General features: G+C 41.0%; 1 protein-coding gene and 1 long non-coding RNA gene across 4 annotated transcripts; both read right to left on the reverse strand.

Moving 5' to 3' along the window:
* Positions 1-3272: 3272 nt before the first annotated feature.
* LOC118495917 lies at positions 3273-18922 on the reverse strand. Its single transcript, XR_004898374.1, has 3 exons — positions 18912-18922; positions 18347-18351; positions 3273-3643 (listed from the first exon to the last, which is right to left on the reverse strand). It is a non-coding gene; the product is annotated as an uncharacterized LOC118495917 (long non-coding RNA).
* On the reverse strand, positions 4358-17643 carry slc7a2 (solute carrier family 7 member 2). Of its 3 annotated transcripts, none has more exons than XM_031280073.2 (12): positions 17225-17643; positions 15467-15847; positions 15227-15382; positions 14282-14447; positions 13956-14092; positions 12979-13201; positions 11367-11503; positions 8320-8422; positions 7600-7811; positions 7354-7520; positions 7010-7118; positions 4358-4950 (listed from the first exon to the last, which is right to left on the reverse strand). In XM_031280073.2, the coding sequence occupies exons 2-12, from the start codon at positions 15834-15836 to the stop codon at positions 4763-4765; spliced, it is 1968 nt and encodes a 655-aa protein (XP_031135933.1). In that variant the 5' UTR covers positions 15837-15847; positions 17225-17643; the 3' UTR covers positions 4358-4762. The 3 variants fall into 3 exon arrangements, with proteins under 3 accessions (XP_031135933.1, XP_031135931.1, XP_031135932.1); XM_031280071.2 differs by lacking the exon at positions 11367-11503 and adding an exon at positions 11768-11907 and having other exon boundaries at positions 17225-17633; XM_031280072.2 differs by lacking the exon at positions 11367-11503 and adding an exon at positions 11768-11907 and having other exon boundaries at positions 15467-15844; positions 17225-17631.
* Positions 18923-20006: the final 1084 nt, after the last annotated feature.

Below are 20006 nucleotides of genomic sequence, written 5' to 3' on the forward strand. Positions count from 1 at the left end.
TTACTGATAACCTCAATTAAACAGGAAGTCTTTCTTTTCAATCGTCTGTAGTCTTGTTTCTTTTTTTTATACAATTTTAGTCTTTTACAGAAAGTGACCAATTGTTTTCCAGATTCCAGATGTAACTTCCATCTCTGACTCCAATATTGTGACTTCCCCAGAGGTAAAAGAAATACCTCTGTGTGCATACTTACCACCTGTGACTCGGATTTTGTGTTGACACTGGGGAAGGCAAAAATTGTTTGGACAGCAGTTAAACTTGGTTGTCTTCTCCCACTGCCAGTGTGAAACCACTCCAATGTGAAATGTGCAGTAGAGCACACATGCAGGAGTTAGGAAATGGCTTCCAATTCTTGCGGTTTATGTTGCTGACCCATAGATGCATCCTTGCCTTATCATGGACAGGAGAACTGTAATCAGTTGAGTGGTATGAAATCTCATTTTTGTTCTTTAACTAAGGATGTGGGTACACTACAACATACTATACACAAAAGTAACTTACCAATAATAATTGTGTTATGTTAAGTAATTTTTCAAACCTGATCCTCTCCAAAAGAAAATGACAGTTTGAAAAGTAAGGTAAATGGAATAAAGCTATGTTAAAACTTTGGCTACGTTATTCATCTTGCTAGCATTAGCCTAAATAAAAACTAATAAATTGCTATAAATTAACATTTATTTTTCACATACCAAAACAGAGAAACGGATTCACTGGCATCTGTTTGATTCACACAGCTTTTGGCAACCCGTGAGGGCATTTTTTACTGTTCTTAATTAAGTTATTACTTGTGTAAAAACCATAGACTGTAAAAATAAGAATATTAATAGTAGGCCTATACAGTCTTCCCGCACTGAATTCGGAGCCCTCCCCCTACCTCACACGACATGCACACTTAGTGAAATTTGCCTTCGTGAAGCCTTTTTTGCGGAAAGAAGGTAAGATTAGAAGAAATAATATTTTAACGTTACGTAATAATTATTCGTTTGCAGGCAACAGCAATAAACAGCCCCAGGTTTACATGTAGCAAACCGTCATATTAGCTAACAAAAGCTTTAACGTTAGCTAGCAAAAGTTGTTGTAGCTTAGCCTTAGCTAATGTTGGCTGTTATCCAAATACCGGTACAAGTATAGCCTACAGCATAATACATGGAGCTAACAGGACAATAGTGTCATGACCATAGACAGTATAAAACAGGTCATGACTCATGAGAGCCTGATAAAAGAACAGTACATTTTAATACACTTTACATCGCATAAATAAATACTATTAAAATCTTAATTGATATTGATAAGTAGAGTAAATATTACATATATTTCTTTTTAAACACAGGATCAAACTTCTTCTCAGAGGAAATTTATGCACAAATAAGCAACTATGTGCTTATCCTCTGCATGTTCTTCTCTGAGGCTGACCTGAAATTCAGCCTTTAGTCTCTCCAGGGTTGCACCCCAGGGACACCCATCAATGTCCAGATGTTGCCTCTGCAAAAGCCACATGGATGGAGCCATGAAATTCAGGTGGCAATCTGTCTCTACTGGCTTGCATGTGGCACCTCATACAGAGTGACTGCAGATATCTTCGCCATGAATAGTCCACAGTTAAGTGGAAGAGATGATGGCCATCCTTCACAAGTGGAGGCAGGCTTAGCTCGCCTTGATGACCATGGGTTCCACCGAATACTCCCACCTGCTGAACCACAAAAGAAATTGTAATGCAAGTTCGTCCCTTCAGTGGTACTCCAGGGTGTGTGTGACAGCAAAGGGAAATTTCTGGATTCTGGATTTGTGGATCTGGACTGTATGTGTTGGACTGAACAAAACATTTAGCAGAAAAACAAAAAAGACATGCTTCTATGTCCTTTCAAAATGGCCACATGGTGGCAACATTGACCTTAAAAATGAGTCAGTTCTTTGAATCATGGCCTAACCTTTCACCAGATTTCATTGAGAGAAGTGCTTTTTTAGAGATCCTGCTAACAAAGACGAATGGAATTAAAACGCAAGCGCTTTGATGTGGTAATAAAAAATAAAATAAAAATAAACACCAAACACGGTCTTACTGGAAAATACATTTATTGTACTAGTCTGCAGTTGGTAACAAATGATACTCTATCATGACATCATGGTTACTTCTATGTACTTTATATCCTGTAACCTCACTGGAAGACTCTACACTGTTAATGTAGAGGTTCAGTGTAGTAGAATACCTCACCTTACCTTACTCCTGCTGAGACTAGCTTCTGTATTTGTTCCACATTCATTTAAACCACCACACTGCACATATCAATCCCCAAAATCCTACAGCCTCAGTATGTGACCGCTTAAAGGACAATTCAGGCGCAAAATGAACCTAGGGGTTAATAACATATGTGGGATCTGTTTTCATGCTAATCGAATGGTTTCTCTAGCTTTAAACAAGCTACCGCAAACGGTGGTTAGCTGCTATTAGCTGCTTTATAATCTATCTTTTTCATAAACTGTCTGTACACTTACAAAGTTCTCAGTGTTTCGGTTTACATGTAGGGGATGTCGGTACACGATCCGTTCTGCCTGCACGATCCGTTCTGCGCATGCGCAAGATAATACTGTTTTACCGAGGATACGACCTGCACGATCTGTTCCACGCTAGCCTATGGCTAGCCTCCACCGGGAAGCTAACATTAGTTTAGCTAACAGCTAATTCGGCTAACCGCTAGCTGACAGCTTGATTCAGTCTAAAATAACGTTAACTCAAACGTAATGGGAAAAGCAGGCTACAGCTAAATTAAGACTTCACAGTAATAACAATAAAGACAAGTATTTAGTGATTGTATTTTAAATGAGCACAAGTAAAGTAGAACTGACGTAACAGCTGTTATATATGTTAACGGTTATTTTCACATTTTATTTTGAGGGTCTTTTAAAGTTATTACATACTGTCTCAGCTAGCTGTTAGCCAAATTAGCTGTTAGCTAAACTAACGTTAGCTTGCCTGTGGAGGCTAACGGCAGACCGCTACAATCAGCTAGCGGTTAGCCAAAGTAGCTGTTAGCTAAACTAACATTAGCTTGGCTGTCGACCGGAAGCGTGGAACAGATCGTGCAGTGTCGTAAATCCTCGTACAACAGCGCATGCGCGAACATTTTGCGCATGCGCTGAACGGATCGTGCAGGCAGAACGGATCGTGTACCGACAGGGACCCTCATTATGCTACCGAAGTGTGGTGCTATTTTGAGCTTTGTGGTATAAAATAGCGATTTACCATCTGCCCCGAAAGCTAGCGTTAGCAGCTAACCACCCGTTTGCGGTAGCTTGTTTCAAGCTAGAGACACATTCGATTAGCATGAAAACAGATCCCAGAGAACGTTTGACTCGGTACACATATGTTATTAATCCCTAGGTTCATTTTTGGTGTAAAACACTGGCAGTACAGCAAACATGTTTCTACTTTTAACTAGAGCTCACTGAACCTTACAAGGGTGGCCCCTGAAAAGCTCAGAGGAAAGAATGTAAGCTGTTCAGTACAAGCCGGTTATAAAGCAACACAGACTCCAGGCTTTGAAGTAAGACACTGAACACAAGAGAAGAAACCTAAAATAAATGCCCAATTCATCTAAATGACGTGACAAGACAGACCATTGTTTATATACAGTAATACTTTAACTTGTCATTAATTGTTGTGCTTCTTGTTAGGCGGCAAAGTACTCTGCTTAAGAGAGAATCATTTCATGAAGGTTATAATAACAGCATGTCTGCAACTGTATCAAAATAGCACAACGTATCAGACAAACAGGAAAATACAGCAAGTCGTTAACTGATAGAAAATACTACTACTAAAAATACATTTGGAGTAAAGTTCCGTATCAAATAACAATCTTCATATTCAGATTGTAACAGTTCATAGATAAGACACACCCAAGCCTGTCCTGGATAAAGCCACCACAATAGCTACAGCTACCTCAATAAGTACAGCAAAGATCATTGATATGATCTGTTACATAACCCCTACAGAAGTCTGACATTCTCCACCAGCACTTATGGCCTACTTCTATTAGCCGAGTGGTAACATGTTAAGTGCTGACAAAACTATTTGACATGTTGTACATTGGTCTAAATGTGGCGGCGTCTTGATGTTTTTGTACATATAATCACAATTTCACATGTATGCAAATAAAAACAATTCTGCACAAAATAGCTCTAAAACATATTTCAACTTTATGATTGACAGCATATCTTACTCTTACTAATGTTGGTTCTTTTTCAGCATCCTACACTTATATCAAAGAAAATTACTCTTAATAGTAGTACATAATTGGTGCAATGAAATCTAATAATACTGTTAAATGGATAACACGGATTTCCAAGACTTTTTTTTGAAAACACTCGTACAAACCTGCTTAAAATGCAACAATTAACAGAAAAGACAAAATGTGTGTCATGCACTAAAAAGTCCATAATGAAAGAGAGAAGCGTTGCTGCAGTCTTGTATCGGCTGCTTCAGTGTTAAAGAAAAATGATCATCACTCTCCAGTGTGTTACCTGTCCTTTCAATTCTGTCTCCATGCTGTCCATAAAGCGCAATGGGACCTAACGGGATGTGGATCCATCACAGTGACGGAGCGGCTCCCCATCGTGTGGCCGCTGATTCAGAGTACTGACGCTGCCATCGCAGACAGAATGTGTTTGTGACTGACGCACACATGGTGAAGCTTTTGAACAGGTGCATCAAGGCAGATCTGCTGGGTGCTTTTATGCATCTGTCACCTCACAGAATCTTTCACTCTAACACCGGCTGGTCTTTTCTGGGCAAATCAAACTATCCTGGTCTTTTCCCACTGCACCCACACCAACCGGCTTCTCCCCGCCTGTCTTGTTGTGTTTCTGGGTGCTGCTGCTGTTTAAAGGACCCTGGAGTTTGCGCTGGCGCTCCACACTGTGCCACATGCCGTAGCCAAAGTAGATCAGGAAGCCTGAGAAAAGTGTTAAAGGAGATATGAGATACTAAAAAAACACTGGCTAAGGCATCACATCTTAGAGGGTGAAGTTTAGGGCTTGACTAAAGAAATTCTTAGTCGACTAACACTCATATGATTTTGTCGGTGATAATTGATAAGTTGATTTAATTGACAGATCTGTGCGCTTTGAGTGGTCTTTAAGACCAGGAAAGCGCAATACGGTTGCAGTCCATTTACCATTTATAAAACTGAGTTTCTCTTACAAAGAATAAATAAGCAAAAAAAAGACTAACTGACTAAAGAAATCGAAGCAGGGGCAGCCCTAGTAAAGTTTGACATTTTGGCAAATGTTTTTAGATGAGAACATCAATACTCATATGTTCACTAAATAAGAAGCTACAGAAAGGAGAGTTTAGCTTAGTTTAGCTTAGCTTTTCCGAAAGACAAATCCATCTACCAGCACCTCTAAAGCTCATTCATTAACATGTTATATCTTGTATGTTTGTTTAATCTGTATAAAAACCAAAGTGTGAAAAAAGTTGTTCGAACAGACCTGCCCCCACTGCTAAAACATATCTGTAGCCGGGTGGTGAATTGGTTGTAACAACCCCATCACATTTATTTCTGGTTTGTTTCAGTATGTATTTTGTGTTCTAAAAATGAAAGAAATGTGCATATGTTTGTTTGTTTGCTGGCAGAGGGTACATTTTAGTTAGTTATTCCAGCTACTAGGTGGCGGTGTCACACGCCAAGAGTTGCGCGGTGCCTCTTGGTCGCTCTCTTTCTTTTCGGGCCGATCAGGGAAACAGCACTGTGGAGAATGCTGAGTACATCATGTGAAATAAATAGGTAAATACTGCATAACTGGTTAAAAACATGTATGTAAAAAAGGTTAAAATGATATCTGTGTTCATCTTTTAACTGGATGATATGTTATAGATGAGATTGACTTTGGATGGATGTCGATGGATTTCACGTGTAGCGGCCGACGCCAGCGTTTCCATGTGTTAGCAAGACAGAGTGACAAGTGTGTGAAGTTGTGCGCTCCCTGGTGAAGCCCGTTTATTTTCGGAGTCTGTATTCTGTGAAATGTAAGTGGTTTCTAAGTCAAACTGTACATTTAAGAATCAACTGGAGTTTATTGTGAAGGTATATTTATATTGTTTTATTTTGTTTTCTATGTCAGTGTTCTAAGCCCACTGCCATATGTTTTGGATCATTTTGTTTTAATCATTTTTTGGTTTTGGCCTTTCTGTCGAATTGAAAATACTGCCAATATTACAGAAATAAATGAACCCCGACGAAGTTATTGTGTTCTGTGTGGGTCTAAGTTCAGCAGGTTACATATCCTAAAGGAAACACTGTATAGGCAAGTCCAGGTGCAACTCCCAATACACTTTTGTTTGCAGAGTAAAGTTGAAGTTCAAATGGAACATGTTAGAGACCGTTTCCCCTGCAGGAAGATCACAACTAAAATCTGTGTTGCTCCTCCAAAAAGCCTCAGGCAATACACACACATCACTTTGTTCAAATGCTAACACGCTGCTGGCAAAACGGATGGAAGCTTGGGGTGCGTCGCTTAGGCCTAATTGAACGGAGGAATTATGGTATTCTTCGGTAGCCTGAGTAACTTTAACCGTTGTCCATGTGAAATCTCAAAGACAGCCTGATGCTTTGTTTATAGACTAGTTGTGGGTGGCTGTTTGCTGTTTGACCTATCAATTCCTGTCGATAAAGTATAACAGGGTAAATCCTGTATAGTGCATACACTTGTAGCTGTTATGTATCTCCAAGTCATTGTAAGTCGCAAGCGCACGACATGACGCCAGGAAGTCACTGCTCCCGGCAGAGACAGAGTACCTTTGGACATAGCCAAGCTAGCGGTTTCTCCATTTCCATTCTATATGCTAAGCTAAGCTAACCATCTCTGCTTCAGATTCATATTCAACATACAAGTGAGAGTGGTATTGATCTTCTCATCTAACTCTTACGCATATTTCCCAAAATGTCAAACTACTCCTCTAAATGTTCACAATGGGTTAAATGTTTAGATCAGTAGTTAAAAGGCACTCACCCACAGCCATCCACACGGAGAAACGTATCCAGGTATCTCCACTCAGCTGAACCATGAGGTAAATATTGACAAATATGCTCAGAATGGGAAGAAAAGGCAGAAGGGGAACCTGTGATGGCAGCAAGCAGAAGAATCCACCATCAATGTATTTGCATTGGATCAGTCTCACCCCATAATGCAGGACTTAGTATGAAAATTGTTGGGTCTTTGTAAATTATAGAATGTGGTCTAGACCTACTCTATCTGTAAAGTGTCCTGAGATAACTCCTGTTATGATTTGATACTATAAATAAAATTGAATTGAAATTGAAATAAAATGGTGCTCTCATTGAGCTGCCACGCACCATGAAGGAGACCTTGGTGCTGGTCTGAGGCTGTCGGCAGACCATGAAGACACAGCCACTGAAGATGAGGAGACACACGGACAGCGATGCCAGGATCCACACCTCCATACCAAGGATGGAGTAGATGTGGTACGTGGTGAGATAGCTGACCACGCACACTACCAGCACTGGGTTTAAAAAACACACACACTTAATTCTGACGTCTTTTGTCCCATTAAAAACATTTTTTTAACCTGGCCCGCTTACCTAGCACACAGACGGACATGTTGACCACACTGGAGGAATGCTCAGAGGGTGAGGCAGGAGGGTGCAGGACAGTCTGCAGGCTGGAGCTGCCACCCTTCAGCATGTTTAGGTGGGACTCCGACTCTGTCAGTTCAGACTCACCCTCCACAGAGGACAGGTAGTCCCTCTCACCGGTGCCTGCCCGCCGCTCTAGGACTCCATCTGGCTGGTACCTGGACCACACAGGCGTCAAGGGTTAAAGACCAATCCATTTCACAACAGCAATATGTTCAACATTTTTAGTGTCTATGAACACTACTCTTTATACAGCTACAAATCCCCTTTCATTGTGAACTAGTTTAGGGTGGTTTGGTTTTACTTTACAAAACAACTGAGGCCTATAAATAAATGTTTAAATCAGGGAACGAACACTGTGTCTGTGTTTACTGCGACTGTGGTGATGAGTCACCTCGGTGCAACCGGCAGAAGTGTACGGCAGGTCCAGAGTTTTGAAAGTAAGTACAGGAACATAAATGAACACCTTCATTCACTCAAGCAGCCACTTCACGTTCCTACAATGGGAGCATTCACAGCACTTACATCACCAGTGTGATGCAATAACACAAGGCGCATGTTACACCAACGGGGCCTGTGGGCTTTTAGGAAAGCTATAAGGGAAACTGTTACGCAATGTTGGCCCAAATACGATTTCTAAGTTACAGTATTCAAAAATGTACCCACCGGAGAATCAGAACACACACAGCAACCAGCGAGTAGGCCAGCAGAGTTCCAATGGACATCATGTCAACCAGCGCTTTTAGGTCAAACAGGAAGGCCATGATGGCTATAGCAAGCAAAAAAAAACAAAAAAAAACATGCAATTACCATAAACACTTTCCCTTTTACAAAAAACATTTATGCAAGAAATATGATCACCACTGATTACTGGAGCAATCATTCTCACAAAATACACTAAAACATTTACACCCACACCAATAGTAGTCTTGCAATTATAAATGGAAAAGCTGTTTTCTTCAGATGCACCATCAAACAAATGCACATGAACAAGAACAGATGCAAAAAAAACTTCATGCAGACATGTTTTCACAATGAAGAAGACCCCAAAGAGCTAAATGTTTTCATGGGCTGACAGCTGTAATCATCTCCATTACGAGTAATGTTTGATGTGAGATACACTGTGGCGTTCGCTCTCTTGTATCTCAGCACCAGACTCCAGTATGGAGCGGATCTCAGCAGCACAGGTTCAAACACAAGGTAGTGGTATGTCCCCTGCTCCTCACAACATTATATTTAAAACAAAAACAACAAAGGATGCTCCCCTGCCCAGTTCTACCAGTTGCACAGTACATGGGCTGTGCTCTGGGAGAGTTGGTGTGCCCTCCCAGGGTTCACATCTGCCTGCCGCTTATGCAACCAAAGGCCAACTGTTCTTCTGTATCTGTATTAATGGACCAAGCTTCTGGTCTGAAAAGTGAAGCCAATGTGGAAGTGCTTTAAACCTGCATTCTATCTAATATCCAGTAGGGGGCGACTCCACTGGTTGCAAAAGGAAGTCAGTTTCTATAGAGGTCTATGGGAAAATCAAGGGGGTAAGCGAGCATCCGGAAAGCGTACCTCCAATGGGGAGATTCTGAGGCTAACAAGCCATCACCTTCTGCTAGCATCCCATTGACTGCCATTCATTTTGGCGTGACTTTGACAGTGAATAACTTTACATCTGAAGCGTATAAAGACTCTATTTGTCCATTGTTTATTTCTAAAGAAACACGACAATGTATAAAAGGCTCCATTACCTTGTACCTCACGTTATGGCTCCGTAGTAGACGTTTTTGTAAAAATAGGCTAAGAGAAATTACCGTATAGTCAGGTGAAGCTCACAGGCAGTTTTAACTTACATTAGCTGTTTAAGTTTAATTACTAATGTTAACTATCATTTTAGTGATCAATAATTAGCCTGTGTCTATGTTATCTCCTTACATATACCTACGCTCTCCGTCTCTGCTAGATTGGGAATGATTGAGATTTCTCTTGGCACAGCTACCAGAAGACTTCCAACTTTCAGACAGGTTGCTCACGTCACATCTACGTCTTCAAGCTCAGTTGGAGGCTGCTCAGTAACGCTCAGCCATCACCGGAAGTATATGGCGTCGCTGTGTCCATTTCTTTTACTGTCTATGGGGGAAATTACCCTACTTCTGCCTTTAATGTATTACCTCAGTAAACATTTTCATAATGAGATTATGGTCTCAATCGCTACTTTCAAGTCTTCTTCGATACAGCATGATGTTCATTTTGGAAAATAATGGTCCCACTCAGAGGAAAATAGACAATAAAACAGGGAATGCTTTAGGGCGTGGTTACACGCTGACATGTCAATCAGGACAGCGGCTTAGCAATGCTAAACATTACATTAAAAGATTTTGCCAATTTTCTGAACTGCCGTATATGCAGATTTTCCACTTTAGCATTTAGTTTAGCGGTTATTTTGGCTCATTGCCATTACAAAACAACACTGGCTTTGCCGCGTCATCCAAACTCAAGGATTCAAAACGACAGTCCACAAACCAATTGGTGAAGTCTCTGCTGCTACGTCCTTTATTTTTTACAGTCTATGATCTGTATTTCTTCTTTATTTTGGAAGGTAGAAAGTTTCATTCATTCATTTTGTTTCAGTGGTTTTGTGGTACAGAATTGTACTCTCTCTCTGTAACCACACCCGACAGTGATGTCACAGTGTACTGACACACCCTGGAGTACACTTCTACATCACTGCAGCAAGGTGAGAAGGTAACGCACTGAAGCAATAACTAAGAATAAAGTAGGCGATAAGTGGCTCTTTAAATATTGTCAAGTGGATGTGAAATGACTACAAAGGTAACTCTTAAAGCTTTAATGCGTAACCTTTTCTTAAAGTAATGAACGTCAGTTACATTCAAGCCATTATCAAATGAGTTGCTACAAAGCTGATTAAAACTATCAGCTCCACACAACTCTCTCTGTGTCTCTCAGTATGACTACGTTCAGAAGATTGTGTCGTCCGGAGACTTTCGCGTGCAGAACCTCGAGTGAAGAAGATGACCTCTTCTGAAGAGTCCATCATGTTTTTGTAATCCTCCGTGTCCTCCTTGGCTACAGAAGCCTGGTGGAGGAGGGGCAGGGGCACGTGTGCGATTACAGAAGGCTTGTGTCATGTGGATGCAACAACAGTGGTGTTGTCTTTACTTACACTTCGTCATGGGGGCGACAGAAACTACGCACTACAGCTTTAAAATAGTACATGATCATGAATGTGGTGACCATCTTCTCTAAAAAAAAAAAAAGAAAGCTTTTTTTGTATCACATTTTAACAACAAAATTGTACAGTAGGCTTTCCTGTAACTGTTAACAATTCTTAATCAACAATTTAATGGCATGGAAGTAGATTTAAAGGAATAATTGACATTTTCGGAAATTCGCTTATTGACTTTCTTGGCAAGAGTTAGATGAGACAGTACTTTTAGTTACAGTAGCTTTACTGTCCCGTAGCTTATTCTCTCTTTTTCTATTTAGAAAAGTGACTAAAAGCCAAATGGACTGAAGTGGCGAACACAGATAACGTCTATGAATGTATCAGCCTTAACAACGTGTTTTCTCACATGCTTTTGGAAACACCATCACCAAGTTTAACATGCAGGTACTGACATCACCAACGTGCAATAGATAAAAAGCAAACAAACAAGTCCACAATACAACCCCATGATATACAAGTCCTTGTCTCGGGAGCTTACCCGCAGTAGTACCTGCCGCCATGGTGGCAGCTACAGGAGACTGGCGCTTACTCACTTTGGACATAAAACTGAACAAAATTCCATCTCGTGCCATGGCAAAGAGAATGCGTGGCAGAGGGAACATGGAACCCAACAGGCTAGGGAGAAGAGGGTTCATGGTTAAGTTGAGGGCATTCTGGGAAAGAAAACATGACACCTGCACAACTGTGAAAGAACAACATGTGTATATTGAGGGAAAACCTCCTACAAACTGGGTAATTTAAAAAAGGAAGTGTTAAAGGGTGGGTCAATTTTGGGAACAAAACCAAATAAGTGTTTGCATCTTTGACTGTGTCTTTCACAGTTGTTTGGTGGAGAAAGATTAGCAGGAGTAATCTTACTGGACTCTCCCCGGCTCTCACCTGCTACTACACCGGATGTCATAGTGGCAATAAGTGGGGTCTTCGTCTTAGGATTGATTCGGGCTAAGACTTTGAAAAGCACCCCATCCTGTGCCATAGCATAGATTACACGAGGCATGGGGAAAATGGAGCCCAGCAGACTGCATGAGACAGCAGAGACATGCAAGACCAACACGTTAATCAAAAGTCCCAAACACAGAGACATACACACACACACACACACACACACACACACACACACACACACACACGCACACACACACACACACACACACAAAACACACACATTTACACCAACAATCACATCATCAAAGCTTCAGAGCATGATTAAAGTCAATGAGTGTCTTTCTTTCCTGTTGGAACTCCTGCACCTAGCATAATGTATTGCTTTTCGAACAAATCAATGGAATACAATAGATTGGAGCTGCTTTGAACAGGCAAATTACATATCACCAGTGTCTTTAGACAGTTAAATTTGAATGTTTGAAAATAGATGTTTAGTAGTTTTTCTCAGTTTGGAGAGCCAGTTTGAAGTTGAATTGTAGGGTGTTCAGGTGCCCTTGAGTGAATACATTTCCCAGGAGTGTAAGCATTTAGTTCAAGCACATAAAAGCACCACAATGTGTGCCAAAAGGTTTTCACAACTGGTAGCAATTGTGAAAACAACTGAAAAAAGGGCAGACTCCAAAATGACAGCCTAAACACCAGCTGACTGACTTATCCAAAACTGTATTGTTTTGAGCCAAATTTGATAATATGCACATGAGTGCAGACCATGGGATAAGATGGTCGCTGACATCCACCAGTGTTTTTGGATGGAAAACAGAGGGAACTAATAGATCAAACCTTCAGGAAAGAAAGTCAAACCAATATCTTGTTTATAGAAAAACTTGCCCGCCTTATTTATGATACTTAAATTATAAATAGTATATCACAAACACAGGCAGGCCTCTGAAAATAGAGAGAATCAAGCACTACGCCCATTATGTCCCATTAAGCAATACGAATCAATCCAATTATAAGACAGAGATATGTGGTCAGAACTTTTGACCAGATCTCCCTCACCATTGTCACCCATTTATAGCATGCACATCGATCAGAAATTAAAGTCATTAGAAATTCTGCTGACTCAAATACAGTATGCTTTCGTCTACCATGAATATTGATATTTTGTGCTCAACTTATTTCACCAATGGAAATCCAGTGGTTACCTGGTGGAGAGGGCACACAGTGAACCTGCAGCGACCACATATTTTGCAGGGCCCCAGCCCACATATTCAAAAGCCATGGGCAGAGGACTCTTCTCGTCCAGCAGGTAGTAGGGCATCATCAGCGTGAGTGCGGCTGACACACCAAAGTACGCCAGGAAACACACGGTCAGTGACACCACGATGCCGATGGGAATGGCTCTCTGAGGGTTCTTCACCTCCTCGCCTGTCACACACAGATACGCAAATATCTTTACATTCAGCCAGTGGTGGACTGAGGGCGTGGCCTCTGGGGCTCCAGCCCCAAATGTTTTCTCAAATCTTTTAGGGTTTTAAAATAACTTCAACTTTGTGTCATTTACCCTCAGTCTCTTTGACTGAACTGGCAAATTCATAGAGCTAAAGTTCTATTGATTGCTCTGTCTTCTTTTTGTCTTTGTGAGGCACTTTGGTGGAAACTTGTTTGCTTTTAAAATGCTATAAAATATAATAAATAAAATAAACTTGCTATATAAATGAAATAAATTTACTAGGGAAATATCACCTTTGTTTCAAGATTAGTAATGCTGTTTATGCCAAATTCCTACCCTACATCTGTTATGTAACTTAAAAATAGATCATCAGAAAATTCTCTTCTCTCTTCAGGTGGCAAGAGTGAAAATGAGTCATCCTCAACATTTGTTGTGTTTCAGAGTGATGAAGACAGTTGGAGAACAATCAGATACAAAATAGAATGTTGGCTCTACACTATTATTCTTTTTCTTTGTAACTATCATGTTTCTCCCAAATGGTCCCAAGATTTGTAGGCATTCTATTACCAAATAGCCTGAAAAATAGTGCATATAGCTGCTGTAATTTGAGCATGCCCCCAGACCTCCCTCTAGGTTTGTGCTGAGCCTTGAATGTTTACAATGTTTGGCTCCACCCCTGCATTGAGCTTTGAGGAAGTCACACTAAATCACAACCTATCACTGGCTCACCTGTAGTTGCAATGCAGTCAAATCCAACAAAAGCGTAAAAGCAGGTGGCAGCCCCAGCTAAGGTCCCACTGAAGCCGTAGGGCATAAATCCTCCGACTCCATAATCACTGCTCACGTTGGCCGTCACCGTCAAGTTCCTGAAACATAAAAAAAAATGAGAAGTTTGACCATTGCCCTGTGTGTGCAATTTCTTAGCACTGCATTAACACAAACAAACCAGACTAACAGTACTACTGATAGTTGTGTTGTGCATGTAGTTTAGGGAACAGCTTTGCATTAATGGGCTTTACAAACATATTACTGTAATGGTTATATGACTATATTACCTTGTAACTATGGTGACATTTATAAGGGATTCTTCAGTTATCTTCCAGTTGTGTGTGTCTCCTTTGACGAAGCCGGAGATGATGACAAACAAGAGTACGAGCACGTTGATTGACGTGAAGACTTTATTGACCCAGGCTGACTCCTTCACGCCAAACGACAGGAGTCCTAAGATGAGCAAATGGGCAATAGAGTTCATAACACTACTCTGATGTTTGTTGTTGTTTGATTGAAAATCCAGCAATGCTTCAATCTATATTTTATCTGTCAAGTAGTTGCAATGTGTGTCATCGTTATAATTCATTGATAATATTATCGAGTTGTTCCACTTGACCCAAAAACCTAATACGTTTTTAAAAAACACCAGCACTTGGGTGCATTTTAAACAGCTTACATATGAACAAGAGTTCTGCAGTTCTGTGAGGCTTCACAGTGAGAATCATTTTATTGGCAGGCCAATGGATGCAACACATGATAACATTTTAAGTTTGAGCTGGAGGGTCAAAAAGGTGGAATTTAATGTCCAGTTGAAATCCCTAGACTGTCATGAATCTGACCACTGGAAATGAAAATGGAGCACTTCAAGTCATAAACAGCTACTGACAATCCTAAACCCTCAGCTACTACAGTGCAGCTTCTCAGTGACCTGAGGTTGTAATCCAACTGTAGTTGCACTGAGCAGTTCCCAGATGTGATTGTGTGTGACTGTGGGAAAGCGAAGCGGTGTGCTGCTGAAGACTGGCAGGATGATCAGGGAGTTTTAAAAACAGAAGGTGGAGAATGTGGTCTGCCCCATAAAGCACTTATCACACAGTGTCCTGCCATCTCTTTATTGGATTATTCCAGCTGTGGCTCATGAAAGATGGCTGTGTTAAACATCATGCACCGATCCTAATTTCCGTTTCATTATCGACCTTAGGATTTTAAGCCTTCATTTGCTGTCTTACCAGAAAGCAGCAGTATCAGGCAGACGGCAAAGAAGTCAGGGTACTGAGCCAAACCAGGAGAGTTCATTCTGAAGTAGTTCTTACAGAATACCTCTATGTGTCCCCCTATGATTTCATCAAATGTGCCACTCCAAGCCCTGGCAACTGAGGAGGTACCTGTGATAAAGAAAACAACAGAAACCATGAAGAATCAGCATCTTCTTTAAATAACATGCGATTCAAAGACTGTCCCTAACTCACCAATCACATAGGAGAGAATAAGGTTCCAACCCGTGATGAAGGCCCAGATCTCTCCTACAGTCACATAGCTATAAAGGTAAGCAGAGCCGGTCTTGGGGACGCGTGCGCCAAACTCAGCGTAACACAGGCCAGCCATGACCGAGGCTAGGGCGGCAATTAAGAAGGAGATGACTATGCTTGGGCCTGAGTCGCCCTTTGCCACCTCGCCGGCCAGGACGTAGACGCCGGCACCCAGAGTGCTGCCAACTCCTAGGGCGATGAGGTCGACGGTTCCTAGGCAGCGGCACAGCTTTGAGTCCTCCAGGCTGCTCATGTCGACCACTTTCCTGCGCACCAGGGAGCGGCCGAATGACAGAACCTGCTCCAACATGTTGATACCTGCTGACAGAGGGAAAGAGATAAGAAAAGACTGAAAATACCTGTGCAGCGTAGGTCTGACCCATTTTTTGCATCTTGCCAGGCGGCCATTAACTTAAATGACAATGTAGGCCTAATACTTAATGAAATTCATGCTCTGTGGTGTGAGTGGATATTTTTGATTGGATGAATCAAAAGGTGTATTTGGACAGGTGTGTGTGCATGCAGCATGAGGGCCTGTGACACATGTAAAGAAATAATTTAATCTCACTCAATCATTACTATTATTCTTTCTCTAAGCATCAATATTTGCACTCAAATGTTATTATTCAATAGAAGGTGCAAGAATTGTGAAACAGTTTCAAATCCACCCCTGCTTTTCATTTTAAACAGCTCTTACGGCTTGTTCTCTAGAGAGAAAAAAAATGCTGAAATGTCAGTATTGCATAACATGTGTGGATCAACTAAAGGTGGGATTAGGACTGTTGAGAGGGATGTTAACTCTACAAACTACGGCGTGCATTTTAAGAATGCTGCCAAGTGCTACAGCATGGTAAAGTCCATACAGTACAGTAAGAGTCCCATTAAAATCCATTGTTTGGGGTTATGGTGCAGATCTAAGTACTCAAAGAGCTGCATTCATAACGGGTCCATGAATGCACCAAGAGAACACAACAAAGGCATTCCAGTATCTCTCTTTACTAATTACTTTTTAAAAAAGGGCACAAAAAGACAAACTGCTAGATCGTCTTTGTTTTCATTGTCTTGTATCTAAAATGTCTCTTTTCATTAGTGAAATTGCTGACGGATCCTGCCTAACATGTTTGCATGAATACAATTAGATGAATGAGGAATGGAATATGCCCTCCAATGAATAGTTTCTAGCTTGCTTTTGAAGTGCAAGCTTCTTCTTTGAACCAAAACTTTGATTATCTTGACCGTAAATGAACACTGACGACCATCCAAATATGCATTGACCCCCATTTAAGTGTGGTGGAAATGAGTTTTGGTTGTGACAGCTCATTAACATTACAATGTGGGCTGTAATACAGTGCCTCCAAGAATACAGTGAATGAAAAAGTGAAGTTTGCAAAGACAACAATTAGACTTTAAACAAGTGAAAATTCACTTTTGGAAACTGATAATACAAATTACAGTCATTTATAAAGTCAGGTAAGATGTTACCTGCATCATTATTCCATACACGCATGTGTGTTTTACATTGTACAGTGACAGCAACATCTGGGTCATATCTTAAACTGAACATGTTGAATTTCTTTGCAAAGACTGCCGGTTCACAAACAGCTCACAGCTATTGCAGAGGTTTGACTATTAAATTCAAGCTTTAGTTATTCTAAATGTATGCACAAACACTGTATTTCATTAGAGACATGCACCTACCTGTTAGAATGACTCTGTGTGGATATGAAGGGTCTAGGTTCAGACACCAAAAAAACAGGCTGTCAGAAGTGTCAGTGCGTTTTTTTCGAGCTTGCACAGCAGATCAGCTGCACATGAAGCACAGGTAAAAAGTCAAATAAGATCCACTGCTCCCATGAACTGCTGCCTCGAAACTCTGCTTCAGCACTGTGCTCAACACTTATTCATATGCTGGTATGTACACTGAGCAGAGCAGTACTTTTTACGCCTCCTCTCAGAGTTTCTTCATAGGATCTGCCCTCGCATTGCCCCTAGACTCCAGCCTCCAGTCCCACTGCTGCCAGGAGAGTGACGTCCCCTGAGCAGGGAGGCAAGGGGGGAGGAGGGGGCCCCAGAAAATTAGGGTGGGGAGTTGTTTCACCTCCATGCTTGAGGTTTGGGGGAGTAAAACTCTGTGGAGACAACATTGCACCATAAGCTCTCACCATGGGCTCACACACAGCCGGGCAGAGAAGAGAAAGGGAGGAATCTTGATGGTAAAATTTGTAACTTCTAATGCACACAGATCCCAGCTGCCCAGATGCTTAGTGACTACTGATAAATGGTTAGGCAACTGGCGTTAACAAACATTGAGGCAGACACTTGTGTTTACCCAGTGCAGCCCACAGGAGTGCTGCTAAAAGCATGGGTGCTGATTGGTCAATGAAGGGTGGACGAACTACAGTACCGGGGGGTTAAGTCCTCTTAATGGAAGACAGGTATTGCCCAATGTTCCCTGAGCTATTGGACCCATGGATATTACAAAATCAACAACACAGCTAACTTTGGTGTACCGCCAAAAGCCTGGCATCTCCACGACAACTTGCAATTACAAGTTTGAGCTCTTGGAGAAAAGAAAAAAAGGCACATTTTTCCATCAAACACTGCCTGCGAATTACAACTAAGGTTGAGTTTGCAGTGGAGAGAATGTCTGCCAAGACCAGCTCAAACCAGCTTAAGACCTCAGTGGGAAGGTGGCAGCTGCTGCTAGAAACACCGTCCAATCCACAGAGCAGAGACTCGACGGCATGACAACAGCCAGCTCTCTCTTAGTTTGTCCATCCAGCCAAGCAGTCAAATATCATGGCCCACCGCGCACCAAACCTTGGCTGCAGGGTTGATTATCTAACCTGCATGCTGATGGGAAAGCCAATGTTTTCCTAAGTGGTGGGCAGGATGGAGACACTACTGTTAATGCTGGCTGTTTGTCTTAAACACTCACACATTGATCTACAAAATGAACCTAAATACATTTATCAGATTTAATACAAATACAGCCAAAAGTCTGCACTAACAGGACAAAATGGCTCCCATCAAATGACCGAAGAGCATGAAATTGAGAAACAGGGATTTTCTAAAACGACGTGTGACTTTAAGCGTATTCTGTTATTTACAAAGTGGTGCTGTGCGCTTAGTAACACAACGCAATAGATCATTGAAGCTGGTGAATAACATTGTTGAGTTAATGCATCTTGAAATATTCATTGACAAACACAATAAACATAATCATATGGACTATCTGGAAGCACCATTTTGTATATGATACATTTCTGTAGCAAATGTCCAATGAACATTTTTGAAAACAAATCAGGATTACACATATGATTTGCCTTTAGGGCTTCACAATAAATTGTTTTGTCATCATCATCACAATATCACCTTGCACAACAGACACACTGCGAAAGAAACTCAGGGTTTTTTGTGACTTGAAAGAGAGCATCGGTAGAAAATGGGATTTTTAACTCTAACTATCGTTCTTTTTTTTAATGGTGCCTTTTGTGTTCAGTTCAATGTTCAATAAAAATAATGTTGGAAATAATTTCCTTTCAGTTTGTTTTACTTCAACAAGCAATGTGTTGTATTTTAGCATTATACTAAAAGCAGTGTTATGCAGTACAACTCTACAGACCGTGCAATATGGACAAGGCAGAACTGAGTACACTTTAATATGTTTTATTTATCGAAAGTCAATTGTTATCGCGGTATTCAACAATGCTATTGCATATTGCATAATTTCCTCATATCCTGCAGCACTATTTTCCATGATATCCTCATGGACCACAATGAGCTTTCAAGTTTTTATACATGCACTGTCACCATGGAAAGGATGGAAAGGAGTTACTGGCTCACCGTATCTTATTGTTGACATGCGCTAATTCTGTGAAGCCAATTGAATGCATTTGCCCTCCGATGGCTGAGTGACCTAGCTTCAAAATTGTGGATATGGTCAACAGATTGAGTGGTGTTTGCCTTGCGGACACCGGGACTGTTCGCTCCAGTTAACACTGGTGTCACCAGGAAATGTTAGAGTGAACAATTACTGATAAGGCACACAACAGCTCTGACAAAAATTTAAAAAACAGCAGTCTTTGGGGCAGGAAGATACTTAGACCTCAATTTGACAAGACTGTAACTAGTTTATGTGGGTGTACCTAAGTCAAATAAAAAACAGCATCACAGATAACACAGGTTTCAGTGTAGCTTACTGGGAAAAATGTAAAACATAAAGGATAAACATAGGTTAGAAATTAGTTCAGGAGGCCAGTATTAGTTATTATTAAATGTTAAATCTATAGTAATGTAATGGCACAAAGTCTCTTCATTTTACATTTTAAGAACAGTCTGGGGACTGAAGCCTGAAGATATTACCTGCTCTAAGTTTACCTTAATACTCTTTTTATTAGGTAGGAGGATGGAGTATTATTATGAATGTCCCTGCGCCGCTTAAAGTGATTTCCTGTATCTATCTAGGTCAGTGTACAAG

Source organism: Sander lucioperca, chromosome 1 (genome assembly GCF_008315115.2).
Source record: "Sander lucioperca isolate FBNREF2018 chromosome 1, SLUC_FBN_1.2, whole genome shotgun sequence".
NCBI classification, from domain to species: Eukaryota; Metazoa; Chordata; class Actinopteri; order Perciformes; family Percidae; genus Sander; species Sander lucioperca.

Coding starts and splice junctions, on each gene's coding strand:
- slc7a2 (XM_031280071.2), bottom strand. CDS start 15,836: ATGTTGGAGCAGGTTCTGTCATTCGGCCGCTCCCTGGTGCGCAGGAAA. Junction 15,383..15,466: donor TATTCTCTCCTATGTGATTG/GTGAGTTAGGGA, acceptor TCTTTATCACAG/GTACCTCCTCAGTTGCCAGG. Junction 7,812..8,319: donor GTGTGTGTTCTGATTCTCCG/GTGGGTACATTT, acceptor TGTGTGGTCCAG/GTACCAGCCAGATGGAGTCC.